At 36.9% G+C, this 16,752-nt stretch overlaps 1 protein-coding gene across 1 annotated transcript; it reads left to right on the forward strand.

Annotated features, from left to right (window-relative positions):
• The first annotated feature begins 4,904 nt into the window (after positions 1-4,904).
• LOC128092260 (uncharacterized) lies at positions 4,905-5,899 on the forward strand. The gene is made up of 3 exons (XM_039590285.2): positions 4,905-5,037; positions 5,100-5,678; positions 5,732-5,899. The coding sequence occupies exons 1-2, from the start codon at positions 4,987-4,989 to the stop codon at positions 5,583-5,585; spliced, it is 537 nt and encodes a 178-aa protein (XP_039446219.1). The 5' UTR covers positions 4,905-4,986; the 3' UTR covers positions 5,586-5,678; positions 5,732-5,899.
• Positions 5,900-16,752: the final 10,853 nt, after the last annotated feature.

Consider the following 16,752-nt stretch of genomic DNA (forward strand, 5'->3'; position numbering starts at 1 on the left):
CACCCTCACCTCGCCACGTTCCAGGCCGTGTCCACTCTCTTTTCTCTTTCAATTTATGATAAAATTGTTTAAATAGTTTTAATTAATGCTTGACTTTTTTGCCTTCGTTTGCACTTTTCTTCTTTGTATTTTTTCACCTCACACTTTTTTTCTGTTTGTTTCAAGGGGAGGAAGCTGTTATTGTGGCGTTTTTATTGCCGCCCCCTGAACCTGCCTTCTTATGCTACCTACCCAAGACGTATTCGCTACCGGCACAAATGCACTTGATCTTTTTTTTTTCCTCCAACAACTGTCGAAGTGGGTGGAGTGCTGCCGGGTTGTCTCGGAAAAGTTGCAAACGGTTCTAATCGAGCGAGCGATGAACTCACGCAACGGAGTTGGAATGATACTGTAATTTTGTGTTTTGCAATATTCAAAATCAGTTTGGACATACTTTAACCTCTCGATTCATTGTTAATGTTTAAAATTGTTTTTGTACAAGTTATAATTATATGGAAACAAGAGTATAAATATAATCACAATCAAAAAATTCCAAAAATCTCATACATCTTTAAAATTAGTTTTTGTTGAAATTTTAAAAAATATTTCAATCTTTAAAATAAAATTTTGCAATTTGAAATATTTCATGCATAAGCAATGCCCTACAAACCAGCAAATTTTGCGAATTTTTATTTTTTGTATGTTTCTATTTGGCTCAGATAAGTGCGCTGACCACGGGGACGCGCTGTCTTGTTTTTGCATGCTCATTTTCATTTATTTTGTGTCGCTGTTTGTGTGCTTGGGTGCGTGGTTATTATATATAGGTGGAGGGATTTTATTAAATGATCATTATATTGAATTATTATATTTAATTGATTATATAACCACACTATATTTTACACTTAACACATTATACAAAACACACATGAAACTGTAAACTGGAGCGTTTGGTACGGTATGTCCACGCATCCTTCCTCCCCTGTAGATTCTGTGAAATGTGATCCGTTCTCAGAATCCTCTCTGCGGTAAACACAACGTAGTAGGGCTGGCCGCTTTAATTTGTGCAGTACATTTTCGGGTGTTCTCGGATGTACTGCAATTATTAATATTGACAAGAAAAGTGCTTGGGGCGTAATCTAATCACAAGACTTTCCAGCATGCTTTCATTGGACTGGCTGCATTTGTGTTAGATTAGATTAGATTAGATTTGTATGTTTCTATTTGGCTCAAACTTTGCCCATACAATTTTCTCAGCTGTCCTTACAAAAATGATACTTGAATATTCCAAAATCTATATCTTTTAAAATAATTTTCTGATAGATTTGGTGTCTTGGGCAAAACTGTAGTTTTCAATGAGGACTATATAGAATACACGTATTTTTATGCCGATTTTTTTTTAATTTATAATTTTTTTCGCATTTTTTTCCAAAATACTTTTTTTTTATATAATGATATGTTTAAAAGAACAAAAACCTGCACATTTGGTGCCATACAGAAGTACGGCTAAAATGTTTGCCGCTAAGTTATAATTTTAACACAATTCATTTAGAAAAATTCTTTGGTTTAAAAATCGACAAAAAAAAATGTTCCGTGTACCTATTTTTTCTGGACAGTAATCATCAGTACCTAATTTTGTCCAAGAGACCAAATCGATCAGAAAGATGCAGATTTTCGAATATTTACAGCTGCCAAAATTTAATGACCCAAATAAAATCCTTTTGCTGATTTCATTGAGAAACGTAAAAAATTGCAATACATTTTCTTTTAAGAATTAGTGAAACTTAGTTTTCCGTACTGTTACCTAATTTGCACTCACTTTTAACTCACAATTCTTGGAAACTTTTGTTTCATATTTTAATACAAATATTTGAAAACAATAATTAAGTTTAATTCTTCAATATTATTTAAAAATGTTCAATATAGTGATTTAGGACTTTTAAAATGTGAGACATTTTCTTCAAATTTCGAAATAAAATTGATTGGAATGAGCAGAAAAATTCACAATGGATCCATGTTAAACATTGAAATATGAAACAATAGGGGGATGGCGTCGCTATTTTTAGACCACATTTTCCACTTTTTCTCATCGAAACCGACTACTTTATCGACTTCATTTTGCTGGGCGAGATAGGACGCCGTCTATTTTTAGACGATGACTCAGCACTTTTACACTCTTGCGCTTAAAAAAACCAGGTGGCAGCACGATGTAACGCCACGTCCCTATGGAAGTATGGGACCGAAATGTCAAGCTCATATATGCGTTTATCCTTACAACTTTTCATCGGTCTGATGGCCGAGTGGGCTCAGGCGCCATTCCTTACTGTCGGTGTTGGGTTTGAATCCCGTCGACTGCAACTTTTTTTTTTAGTTTGCAAAAAATGTACATGCAGAGTGTATTAAGTGTTTATTTTGACCAAGGTGATGTGCATGCTTTTGCATGCGATTTTACCATCGGATTTTTTGCTGTGTGGACAATCGACGTACCCACTCTTCGACCGAAAATTCCTTTTACATGAATAGTAAAGTGGATCCATTAAATTTTTGAGTCATTTTTGATTGCATCTCTAATTTTGCAGCTGAATACAGGGTTCAAAATTTAAAAAATTAATAAATTTGGTCGTTTACTAGAAAAAAAAACATTTTTTTTTTCAAAAAATACATGGCTTTGGTACCAAATTTTACATTATACAGTCATCAGGGGTGACATTGGGTCTGGGGGGATGAGATTTGGTCATACAAAAATGCAGAAATTTGTATGACCCAATCTCACCCCCCAATCCCACTGTTTGAGTCCCCTAAATTCTATGGAACAAAATCTTAATTAACAGCATACGTATTTTGCAAACCATAATTTAAGTGGCAAAATTTAATACAAAAAAATCTAGATTTTTTTGTGTAGCTACTGAAAATTCCTAATCATATAAAAAAACAACTTTGTCGAAAACACAAGCCCATTTTGTATGACTTACCCACAAAATTGTATAAAGACTTTGTATGGAAAATCTAATGATGCAAAATGGCATCTTGTAACACAGAGAATGCAAGGACAAAGTTTTATTAAAATAAAGTAAAAAACAAAAAAAAATGCGAAATTCTAGAGTCTTTATCATTCATAAACATTCGTTCTTCTGAGCATTACTAATTTAGTGCTAAATTTTCAGTCGACGAAATTTTGTAAACTGTTGACCATATGTTAAAAAAATACATAAGAGGAATTATAAGTATTTATTTATTTATTTATTTTTTTCCCTTGCGTCGTCTTTGATAGGAGTCGATGGACAAAATAATATTTGAAACGGTTTTTCGGAAATTGAATAAAATAGTAGTTTTTGTCACAAGTTGCTTGATTTTCAGCACATAACAAAATCAAAATCCAAAACACTCAAAAAAGATTTTTGATAAAGGTTCTGAAAACATGCAATTTTTTTTAGCGCGATCCGTTCATTAATTTAAAAAATCAAGTTTTGCAACGAGTTGCATAAAACATTTTTTTTGCAATTCCATTAAACACCATTTGAGTGGAATTTAATGTCAAATGTCCGTTCAAATCAATATTGAAAAGTATTTCTTTTTGATACAAATGCTGAGATGTTTAAATTGATAGTACCAATTTCAGTATTGAAAGGTATTATTTTCCGTCCTTGTATCGAAAAGTTTTAAAAATGGCATTGTTAACTCTGTATTACTCTGTAGAAGTACTGTTTGGTTTCACAATGAAAAGTAGGATGTTTTGTCAATAGAGAATTACAGAGCAAGTAAGTAGAGTCACCAATGACTTGCAAAAATATTTTAAGCTTTATTCTAATTCTGACTAGATTTATCGCAAACAAGTGACTGTAATTATTTTCAAGAATTAGAAAACTTTTAGAATGCTTATCAGATTTTTCAATAAAAAATATGGTCAAAATTTTCTTTCGAGCAGATTTCCAACCTGTTTTTATCCTCCGTTTTTTTCCTTGATGAAATTTTGCAAAATACTCCAAGTGCATTCACCTGTTTGCACAACCTGTCCTCCTAGGCGTCATCCTTAAAGTATGTCACGCAAAAATCGGCCAAAATTAACCCCCCCCCCCTCCCCCCTATGTCACACTTTGTCACGCAAGGTCAAACCCCCCCCCCCCCTCAAAAAGTACGTCACATTTTGCCAGACCCCCCCCCCCCCTTGTTTTCGATAGGATTTTTTATAGTATTTATTTTGATTTTATTCCTTTAATTCTCATAATTTTGGTATTTTTGTCAATTTTAATATGAAAAAAAATAATAGGTTGTAAAATAAAATACACTCAATTATTTTTTTAAAGAATTAACATAGCAATATAAAAAACAGATTTGTACCTCATAAAAATTAGAAGACCTGGAATAACTTTCAAGTATAAAAAAATCCTGAAAACATGTTTTTCACAGCTTTGCATCTAATAAGTTCAAACTATTTGTAGCACTTTTCTTATGATCACCCTGCTTTCAAAGCATTTGTTTGTATCGAGCCAGAATTTGGAAAATATTAAAGTTCAAGCTGAATTAAAAATAAAATTAAGACTATATAATCAATTATAATGTGATGCTTCTTAATAATAGTAAGCAAAAAATTGAGGAAAAGAGCTTCACATTTAATTATTCACAATTCAAATTAATATTATGCATTCATAAAAAAAACCTAGCGTGACGTCACAGTATCGCAAACCCCCCCTCCCCACTCCGTCACATCTTGTCACACCTACGGTAACACCCCCTCCCCCCTAAGAGCGTACGTTCTTTATGGATGACGCCTTATTTGCTTATGGTGTTTTTGAAACTGCTTTGAGTCAGGGGCATTCAAAAACATCCAAAAACAAAACAAAATTATTGATTAGACCTTTATATTTATAAAAAAAAATACTCCAGATATTTATCTCATAGTGATTATTGAAGCATCAAAGCAGTCTTCCCTCAAGTTGACAGTTGGGATCATCAAAAATCCCTTTTTGCCGTGCAATTTTGTACAATTAAAAAAAAAATCCGAAAAAAAAGATGTCCGGCAAAAAGATTTCGGCGCGAATTGACAGCAGAATGCCCAACACGGTTATTACAATCAAGTGCCACGTGTTCTCCTCATTTATAACGCCTCTTCCACCCTTACACAGTTCCGCCCTCGTGCCGTCCCGCAAGAACCGCCCGCCGCACGCTGCCATTCGGCCCAGGTCAGCTGGACGGACAGCACCGCCATTGACCACCGCCGCCCTCGGACGGCAGCGAAGCCTTGCCACCGGTTGGGCCACGTTCCGGCGTACCTGCGCCGGAGTCAAGCCACGTCGATGGACGCTGGCTTGACCAAGCTGGCAGGGAGAAAGCAGGAGCAGGCGGTTCGGAAGCCGGCGGGTGGTACCGCTGGTTCACAAGCTAGGGTCAATTCCAACGTATTTGAGGACGAACCTGGTGAAGATCGTGAGGCGAAACCAGTTCAGAAGGAAAAGGCTTCGGAGGACAAGAAGACCTCTTGCAGTAGTTCTGAGCAGAGTCTGGTTTTGGATGAGATCAGGAGTTTGCGAAACGACCTCCGGCGGAGCTGCTCCATTGGACTCTTTATTAGTCCGGTGGACCAGTCCAACGTGATAAGACGACTGCAGTAAAAGATGCTCAAATTAAGGACGACCATTCAATCTTTGGAAAAAACCATAAAAGTTCTACAAGAAGAAAACAAACAACTAAATTGTATAGTGGATGTAAGGCTTATTCAAGTTTAAATTGTTATTTGATAATTAAGATTTTTTTTTAGCAATCCGAAGCATCATGTTGATCCTCCCGGCGATGGGGAGCAAAATCTTACCTTGTATTCTAATGACGCCTAATTGGATGGAGATGTTCGAAGAAAAAGAAAATCATATTGAAATTTGTACCGTTTGAAGTGAAATTTATTTATTACAACACTATTCAAATAAAAAAAAAACACACACAATTCCTTGCCTCTTGAATGAAACAATTCCAGCGGACAAGCGGAAGCTGATCTGGCGGCGCGCGGTCTGAATCAACAGAGATTCGCCCCAAAGGCGTCACCCATAAAGTATGTCACGCTAACTTTGTCACGCTGGCTCTGACCCCCCTCGAAAAGTACGTCACGTTTTGCTGGACCCCCCCCCCCACCATCTGTTTTTTTTGTGCAGTTTTAGCATGATCTGTATTTAAAATAGCATTATTTTAAAATTTGGAGTTTGATCGGGAAAGTTTTTAATGTTGCTGTGACTTAAATCTCCATATTTAAAAAAAAAATCAGATGATTTAGGCATATTAAGAGCGAGTCCACGAACAGGGCATACCCCTTTGTATGGGACGTCGTTTGGACCTCACCAATCTGCCTGAAATTTTCAGGGGTTGTTTGTACATATAAAACTAGCATTAGGCCAAAATATGAGCACTCTAGGTCAACGGGAAGTGGGGCAAATCGGGACACAAAGTTTACGGTTTAAAAAACGTAAACTTTTTTAAAAAGGCTTTAATTTGGACAAACCATAACTAAATTTCAAAATTCAAAATGCATATGAAAGTGCTTAAAAAATGCAACAAAATGCAGGGTAGAGCATCCCAATTGGTTGAATCAAAAGGGAGTTTTTGGCATTTTAGTGAAAAAATAGCATAATTTTCAAACTTAAATAAAAAAGTGTTCCATCCAAATATCAACTCGGTTCGACCTGCAGCTTGTAGGGGGCATCTGGGACTACCATCTGAGACGGAGAACACTTTGGGTAAGGCAGTTTAACGTCGTCAGCTGTGTGCTATCTTGTGACAACGACCATTTAGTACTTTTCGAGAAAAACGATTTTTAAAGTTTGACGATAAATATTTTCAAAATTATGAATGATAGAGTCAAACTTTTTGTAGCAATCGGTTCGTATACTATCGCTAAACAATCGCTCCAAGTTTGGTTAAACCAGTTAAAAGATACAATACATTATGTAAACAAAAATCTGAAAAGCACGTGTCACAAGTGTGTTTTGAAAGTAAAATTGTACTACGTGTCACAAGTGTGCACAGTATTCCCATACAAACTAAAATAAGCTTAAATCAATAGTTTAACCGACTTAATCAGTATATTTTCAAAAACAAAAGATTGCATTGCCTTCAGAAAATGTTTATCAACATAAATTTGTGAAAAACAAGAAATTTTTCCACATTTTCCAACAACATGTATGACTTGTCACAAGTGTGCACGATCATTTTGATGATAAATTGGTCTATGTCACAAGTGTGTATTTCGATATCCGGGAAACGGAAGCGAGTTTCCAAAATCGGGTTAAAGCATCTTGTAGTGTTTGTTAAGTATAGCAAAACGTCATCATTAACTCATTTTCGACCAAAATGGTCTATGTCACAAGATAGCACACAGCTGACGACGTATTAAATAGACACTTTTTCGTTTAGTGAATTTTTTGGTTGTAAATTTTTGCTCGGGGGCCCCCTTAGATCAGATTTTCCGGTAATAATTTCATCATATTCGTGTTCAAAAGAAATATACATAAAAATGTTTATTTTCATTTATTTTAACCCTTTAAAAAATGAAAGATAAAAAAAATCTTCGATTTACATTTATTAAAAATCAAATTCGTTTCCAAGGATACTAAACGACACTAGAAAAAAAGCAGCTTCTAAAATTTTTTAAGCTTTAATTTTTTAAAGGGTTAAAATGGATGAAAATATACATTTTTGTGCATGTTTCTATTGCGGAATCGCCTCAGAAACACGAATATGATGAAATTATTACCGGAAAATTTGATCTAAAGGGTTCCCCGAGCAAAAATTTACAACCAAAAAAATCACTAAAAGAAAAGTGTCTATTTTATATGTTAAACTGCCTTACCCCAAACGTTCTCAGTCTCAGATGGTAGTCCTAGATGTCCCCTACAAGCTGCAGGTCGAACCGAGTTGATATCTGGATGGAACACTTTTTTTTTATTTAAGTTTGAAAATTATGCTATTTTTTCACTAAAATGCCAATAACTCCCTTTGGATTTCACCAATTGGGATGCTCTACCCTGCACTTTGTTTCATTTTTAAGCCCTTTCAGATGCATTTTGAATTTTGAAATCAAATTAAATTTTGCCTAAGCTATAGCCTTTTTAAGATTTTTGACGTTTTTGAACCTTCAAACTTTGTGTCCCGATTTGCCCCACTTCCCGTTGACCTAGAGTGCTCATATTTTGGCCAGATGCTAGTTTTATATGTACAAACAACCTCTGAAAATTTCAGGCAGATTGGTGAGGTCGATGCGAGATGGGTATGCTTTGCTCGTGGACTCGCTCTTAAATCTATTATAAAAAACTCTGTTTCTTAATTCCTTGAATCTTGTTTGATTTATGAGTAAAGTTTAACAAATATTAAACTTTTTATTAGCTATATTTTAAGACTGAATGTTCAGTATTCAAGAAATAGTCTAGCGTGACGTCACAGTCTCACGTACCCCCCCCCCCCCTCTCCCTCTTGTCACAGTTAGTCACATTTGCGTCAACCTCCCCCTAGAGCGTGACGTACTTTGTGGATGACGCCCTTTCGGATTGTCTTATTTCCATAAGGTTTGCATTTGCTTGCAGCGTCCTTTTTCACCGCATTGTTCCCAAGCTCTACATCGAGAGAGGTCTTTCCACCCTGCACTATGCAAGCCCTCCCCACAGAACAATAACACTTTTGATAATCATTATCTCTAATTGAAATATATGTTCACCTGCCTGGCGGGGGAGGCTCTCCATTCTGGTGAGTTGTTGTGCCCATTATGCTGCGTTTTTTCTTCTTTCTACTTTGCTTTCTTTCAACGATGTTCAGGTGAAGACAAAACAGTTTCCACCCCCACAGCGTGCCTCCCCCACCTAGATAGAATAAAGCATTGGGGGAAAAAACGAGCACCTTTTGTGGGCTTTCTTTTCTCTGTTCTGGCGCTATCAGATTTTTCCGGCCTGGCCATGTTTGTGTCGTTTTGCAAACCATTACGAGCGCCAACATTTTTTCTACACATACACACACACACATTGGCTTATCCGTTGCAAAAGTGGAACAAAAGAATCTATGCTTGGCGTGTGGTAAAGAAAAAAACAAAAACATGAAGAAAAAGTTGAGCTTTCTACCTCGGTACAATGTGACCATTTAGGCTTTTTTGTCCTGCCCTGTCCTGGGGGGAGGGAGATCTCCTTCGAGAGAGCATTCCTCCTATTTGGGCAGGGTAGACACTGAGAGCTAAAAATCAATTTAATTTTTGCCATGCCTGTGGGAGAGATGAGATACATTTTGATTTTGTGCTTGAGAGGCTATTGTTGCATTGTGTTGTTTTTAGAATTCCTCTCTGTTGTCCTAATAATCTGATCTTGTAAGCTTTGCGGGGGAGAGCTTTTTGGAACAGGTTGTTGATATCACAACAGTAGAATGAATGTGATTTACATAAACTTATAATCTCTACACATTCCTTGTATCTTTTATGCTCTAATGTTATCTTTCCTTTTTCTTTTTTGCAGGTAAAACATCATTATTTAAATGGAGTTGAAGTTCAAAAGCGTAAGTTCGTCAATACACAATGTGTGTGTGTGTGTGTGTAACCAACCAAAGTGGACCACGCGGCCGCTGCTTACACATTGAGTTGTTTCCATGTATTTTTAGATCTACATTCTATACATGCAAATAACTCGCATAGGCATTTGGAAGGTGTAAGCTCTGCCGAGCTTCGGTGACCCATTTCTACACTGGCTAGCCGAGCGCGAGGTACCTCAGCTTTTATCGACAAGCCCCGCCCTGAAGAACGTTTGCATCAATCGGATTCAAACGTTATTTAGAACTTCCGAACTCTTGTCAAATGGACAAGGCCCAGCGCATATATAGTTGATAGTAACCGTACTCCCAATTCCTGTCATAGCTCACCAAGCCGCGATGGCCTTGTGGTTAGAATTTTTGCTTACCAATCCAAAGGACGGGGGATCGAACCCCGAATCGAGCGCCTTGATTTTGCGTTCATGTTCAGAGTTTCAAGATTTCTATTTCCTATACTTTCTCGTTGAGGGCAGATGGGAATCGAACCCAGGACCTTTATTTTACAAAGCGAACTCCGTAACCAGTCAGCCACGGCCGCTCCTAAGTTCGTCAATACACAATGTTACTTGTTATTATTATCTCTTTTATTGAAGACACTTTACCACTTAAGTGGAAATCGTGTCGATCAATGATACTTGTGCCATGGTCGAGAATTTCTGAAAACGTATTAAAAAAAAACTATGATTTTTTCCTGAATAATTTGCTTATTTCAAAATTTCTGGCTATGGCTAACATTATTATTTTCTATGATTTCTATGATAACATCTTTGGCAGGGTTGTTAAAATATCAAAATATCAGATCTCAGCAACTACAATTATCCCGTCTGAATAATCATGCCTCAAATACAACTGCTCTTCTCTCCTCATTGAAACTCTCAGCGCCGAACATAGCCGAACACGTTTTCGTGTTTACCCACTCGCGATTGACATTTTCCTTTTCTCTCTCATTCCCGCTTCCACGATCATCTTACCGCAACAGCGTTTAATTTCGCAAACGCAGTTTAACGGGACGTTTTGCGTGGTCGGCTCCTAATCGCCATCTCGCGTTCTCTCATTGCAGTTTTCGGAGTGATTGAGAGACTCAACGGTGAGAGCGCTTAGGCGAGGAAAAGGGGAGGAGTGATAGAGAGAGAGTGACATCGCAGGGAATCACGAGACACAAGAAGAGATCTCACAAGCTATAGTGACGGCAGCTATACTCTCGGATATTTTTGGTGCAGAGATAATCAATTGATAGCTTTTCTATCACTCATTTGCAACACTGTTTAAGTTGAATCAACAGAGGTCAAGTAAAGTATAAGTTATGAGCAAATCCGGGTGCGGTGGTGTAGTGGCACGCGTGGTTGCCTCTCACCCCAGTTGGCCTGGGTTCGGTCCCAGTCGGCTCCGGGGGCATTTCTCGAGACGAGATTTGTCTGATCAAGGTGTAGGAGTCGTCTCAATCAAGGTGTAGAAGTCGTCGCCCCACAAAAAAAAACTTGTCTCGGTGAGCTCGCTGTTGGACTCACAATCCAAAGGTCGTCAGTTTGAACCCCGGGGTAGATGATAGCTTAGGGGTAAAAACAGGTTTGGATTGTCTCACCGTTGCAACCCTTGTGACACCTAGTTTCGATTAGGAATGTCGCAATAAAGAACGCCATGGCAATGCTGTAGAGAGAACAATTTGATTGAAGAGCAAATTTCCTAGTCTTATTTCTTTTATTTTTTTATTTTGTGTATTTGCCTAAAAATTTTTAGGGGCTGCTTAATGACCAAAGAAGCCATTTTGCGTTATTAGATCGTCCATAAAACTTTAAATCTAGATTTTACAGCTGTCAATGCAATTATGATATCTAAATATTTTTTAATCTGACGATTCGGAAAAATACGGTACACCTTGAACATTTTTTTTAATGTTTTAAAAATATATATTTTAGATTTTTTAAGATTCAAAAAACACAACCAGCAAGTAACAAAAATGGACACTGTTTTTATATTTTTTATAAATCTAGATTTTTGGCAAAAAACGGTTGAAATAAAAATCACATAATTTTTAGAAGCAAAACGGATTTTAAATCAGTAAGTATTAACAAAAGTTGTGATAAAGTGCACCGTTTCGAAGTAAATCCACATGCATTTTAACTTTTGTGAAAATTTTGCATTTTTTTATTTTGTTTTTTTTTTTTAATTTACCTAAGAATCAATGAAGATTTGACCTCTTGAAGTTGCTTTAAAAAAATAGGAAAAATGAGGTTTATTACGATATCCCTCAAATTTCAAATTCAATTGAACTGAACTTTAGTTGAACTTTTATTTCAGTTGAAAATATTATGCAAACTTTAAACTAAAGAACAAATTTGGAAAGGGCCTTATTTAAAATCATAAGCCCTTTTCAAATGTGGTTACAAAAATAATGGAAATTGCTCTTTGATTAGAATTGCTATAATTCTTTATTAAAAATCCAGATGTCCTTAATAAGTATAACAGTGTGCTTCAGGCCGTTGCAAATATTGTTCAAAGATTTTATTTAACCCCCACCCTCCTTTCAATCTAAACAATTGTGGGGCAATTTTATTTCAATAAACTTCTTATTTTAAATTTAAAAAGAAGTAAAGTAAACTGAAACCTATGGGTAATTCTCCGCCAACTCACACAGCAGTTGCCCCGACCCCTCTTCAATTTGCGTGAAACTTTGTCCTAAGGGGTAACTTTTGTCCCTGATCACGAACCCGAGGTCCGTTTTTTGATATCTCGTGACGGAGGGGCGGCACGACCCCTTCCATTTTTGAACATGCGAAAAAAGAGGTGTTTTTCAATAATTTGCAGCCTGAAACGGTGATGAGATAGAAATTTGGTGTCAAAGGGACTTTTATGTAAAATTAGACGCCCGATTTAATGGCGTACTCAGAATTACGAAAAAACGTATTTTTCATCGAAAAAAACACTAAAAAAGTTTTAAAAATTCTCCCATTTTCCGTTACTCGACTGTAAAATTTTTTGGAACATGTCATTTTATGGGAAATTTAATGTACTTTTCGAATCTACATTGACCCAGAAGGGTCATTTTTTCATTCAGAACAAAATTTTTCATTTTAAAATTTCGTGTTTTTCTAACTTTGCAGGGTTATTTTTTAGAGTGTAACAATGTTTTACAAAGTTGTAGAGCAGACAATTACAAAAATTTTGATAGATAGACATAAGGGGTTTGCTTATAAACATCACGAGTTATCGCGATTTTACGAAAAAAAGTTTTGAAAAAGTTGGTCGTCATCGATCATGGCCGTTCATCGTCACCCGCGACAGACACGGACGACGAAACAAAGAGAAATGCAAAAAGTAACTTTTTCAAAACTTTTTTTCGTAAAATCGCGATAACTCGTGATGTTTATAAGCAAACCCCTTATGTCTATATATCAACATTTTTGTAATTGTCTGCTCTACAACTTTGTAGAACATTGTTACACTCTAAAAAATAACCCTGCAAAGTTAGAAAAAACACGAAATTTTAATTTGAAAATTTTTGTTCTAAATGAAAAAATGACCCTTCTGGGTCAATGTAGATTCGAAAAGTACATTAAATTTCCCATAAAATAACATGTTCCAAAAATGTCTACAGTCGAGTAACGGAAAATGGGAGAATTTTTAAAACTTTTTTAGTGTTTTTTTCGATGAAAAATACGTTTTTTCGGAATTCTGAGTACGCCATCAAATCGGGCCTTTAATTTTACATAAAAGTCCCTTTGACACAAAATTTCTATCTCATCACCGTTTCAGGCTACAAATGATTGAAAAACACCTCTTTATTCGAATGTTCAAAAATGGTAGGGGTCGTACCGCCCCTCCGTCACGAGATATCAAAAAATGGACCTCGGATTCGTGATCAGGGACAAAAGTTACCCCTTAGGACAAAGTTTCACGCAAATCGAAGAGGGTTCGGGGCAACTTTTCCCGATTTCGTGTGAGTTGGTAGAGAATTACCCCTATATTAAATGTATTTACTGCGTTTGTTAAATTTCGGTGTAATTTTTTTTTTAAAGAGCATTTTTAAGTCGAAATTTTAACAAGTTATTATTGCAAAGTAACTAAACCAGGCCTGCCCTACCCTCTTGGCTTAATTTTCATATTTTTGACCGTCAATGTAACAGTTGCCCTTTTGTGTCTGTGATTTCATGGATGGAATCGGTTCACTAATAACAAGAAAACATAATATAGATAATAACTTGAAAAAAAAATGGTTTTTATCTTCATTTTACGTCAAAAATCAATTGTAATAATTTAAACAAATACGAATCGCAAAAATATTTTGCGCGATTCAGTAAAAGTTATGCTTACTAGACCGATTGCATCAAAGAAATCATGAAAAAATTAGTAATTGTTAAATATTTCGAAGATCAAAAATGTTAAAATTGAGCCAAACAGGTCAGAAGGCCTGAAAAATACTGGTTTAAAGGGATTTTAAAACACATTTCATACAAAGAAAAAATAGCAAAAATCTGAACAATTTGCGGTTTGCGATTTGCTAAAAAATGGCCTGTTTTCAAAGAGCAGAATAGTTTTATTTTCTGTACGACGTTCTATTTAATGTTTAATTAGTTACTTCAATTGTGTAAACTTTGAAAATCATAAACAACCTAATTAAAAGTGTACTTCAAATCTTTCTCCTCTGAAAGCTTTTCCACGGAATTTATGTTCACATCCAATCATCACCGGATCCAGCCCATGGAACACATTTACACACACCTACAAATTGGATATCCTCTGGAAAACCTGAGCCAAAGTCTACTTCCACCAGCCAGCAGGGCCTGCACGCTACATTGAATCCTTCCAGCCCATGAATTGGGCAACACAATTTTAAAACTTTGCCATTCCCCTTACCGCACTAGTTTCGGCCAATGTTCGACATGCTTCATTTGAAAAGTCGAAATTGCGTGCCAGCAGCAAAAAAAAATGGGTACACCGAGTTGGGAAAAGCAATTTCCCACATTTGATGATTTCCGGGGGATTTCTCCTATTCTCTGGGCAAAAGTTTTCATGGGGATCATCGTTCAGGTGGGTTTTTGGTTAGCTGCCAGGAGTATGCCACTTTGGGGTTCCGAACGCCTAGTCTATGAATGTGGTCGAGTTACTCGGTTTGTGGAAACCACATTTTCCACTCCACCTGGCCCCGGGTGCGTTTAATCATGGTAATCGAGCGGAGACCGGATTCAAATATGTTGGCTGAGGTCTAGGCCTGTGGTTGTTGGCCAACTCGTAACTTGAAACGGCGGCGGCAGAAGAGCCTCGGTGCGACGACGCGGCAAGAATGGGATAATTAGTGTTCAAGTTTTAATTAATATCCGCTGGTTGGTGGACTCGGATGTGGTGAATTGATATGTTGGCGTTAGTAAGGCAGAACGTGTGAAAAGATTTTGTTTGGTTTGGTCATGTGAAAAATATAATGAATATTTATTAATCAGAGCTGGGATCATAAAAAAACAATCAACAGAACAACAGAACAACAGAACAACAGAACAACATAACAACATAACAACAGAACAACAGAACAACAGAACAACAGAACAACAGAACAACAGAACAACAGAACAACAGAACAACAGAACAACAGAACAACAGAACAACAGAACAACAGAACAACAGAACAACAGAACAACAGAACAACAGAACAACAGAACAACAGAACAACAGAACAACAGAACAACAGAACAACAGAACAACAGAACAACAGAACAACAGAACAACAGAACAACAGAACAACAGAACAACAGAACAACAGAACAACAGAACAACAGAACAACAGAAAAACAGAACAATAGAACAACAGAACAACAGAACAACAGAGCAAAAGAAAAACAGAACAACAGAACAACAGAACAACAGAACAGCAGAACAACAGAACAACAGAACAACGGAACAACAGAACAACAGAACAACAGAACAACAGAACAACAGAACAACAGACTAACAAAACAGAACTTTTTTTTTGCTAAAAATGAAAGAAGAACTGAAAATTTAATTTTAGCTTTAAAATTCTTACACCTTCAAATCGTTATTTTTTTTTTCTGTAAGTTTTTTTTTAATTTTTCTTACTCTTGCTGGTGCCTTAGTTATAGAAATAATTGTTCCAAAATGGATTATGATGCAACACACAGCTGAAAGAAACTCCAAAACTCTGTTATGCACTTCAAAATAACTCATTGTATTTTGATTATTCACCAATAAAACCGAATTGAAAATTGAAAATTGAAAATCGTAATTTTTGCCTATTATCCCAAAAATTCAACCATAAGGCACCAATCAAACATCTTGAACTTTTGTCACCTCCCCAATCGACGACAATCATTCAACTGCCTCGATTGCGATCACCAAAAAACGTCAATTCACTGCCTTCATCGAGTCGTTAAAGTCGTAAATTTCCGGCGCAAAAAGACAACTCTTTATGACTAATCAAATTCCCCTCATTAGGAGCCATTTGTCGACCGATTCCTTTTTTTTTTTGACTGCTTGACACTCGCAAAGTCCTAAATCATTTCTCGCCGAATCAATCAGTCAGGTTGGTCAAATTTGTGACTGATTTATGGATGCGCGCGCGGGTAGGCCCACGAACGGTTCTCGGAGAGGGGAAATTTTTAGCCAACGCGATTGGGGTGGCCTTCGAAGAAACTGTAGAGATCGAGAACTGCGAACAAAGCTGAGGAATCTGCACGCAGGAAAAGGGTTTATCGCGAGATTCGTGAGACGATCAAAGGTTTAGGGGATGCTGGGGTTTTTGAGATGAACAATATCTTCAGTTGCGTTGAAGGTTTTGTTTGGTACTGAGATACAGCCTACATTTAGGCTTATTCCACTTTTGCTACAAGATGGCGTAGTTAAAAAAATATGTTCCAAGCACCTTCCAGATCTCCAAACTCCCTTTATCGCATGTCATCGGTAGTGAACGAAAAAGAGAAGGCACAGAGCGAGTTTACACACTTTACGAGGCCATAAATTTAAATTCAATGAAATGTTTGTATCGGGCGACACCTGGGTGACTTTTTCAGCCCCGTACTCCAATCCGCTCCTCGACCCAATTGGGTGTCTTATTTGCCCGTGGGACGAGGTGTTAATCGAACTCTGTGGAGGAGCGGCGGCGGCGGCATTGAAAAAGGAATACTATTACGAAACCCCTCTCGTATCTCCGGCGAGGATCTGCGCCGGAAAGCAAAAGTAGTGCCACAAACGAGCGGCACTTGCGCTGGAAATAGTTCTGACTTTCGA

Source organism: Culex pipiens, unplaced genomic scaffold, assembly GCF_016801865.2.
Source record: "Culex pipiens pallens isolate TS unplaced genomic scaffold, TS_CPP_V2 Cpp_Un0017, whole genome shotgun sequence".
In the NCBI taxonomy this organism is placed as follows: domain Eukaryota; kingdom Metazoa; phylum Arthropoda; class Insecta; order Diptera; family Culicidae; genus Culex; species Culex pipiens.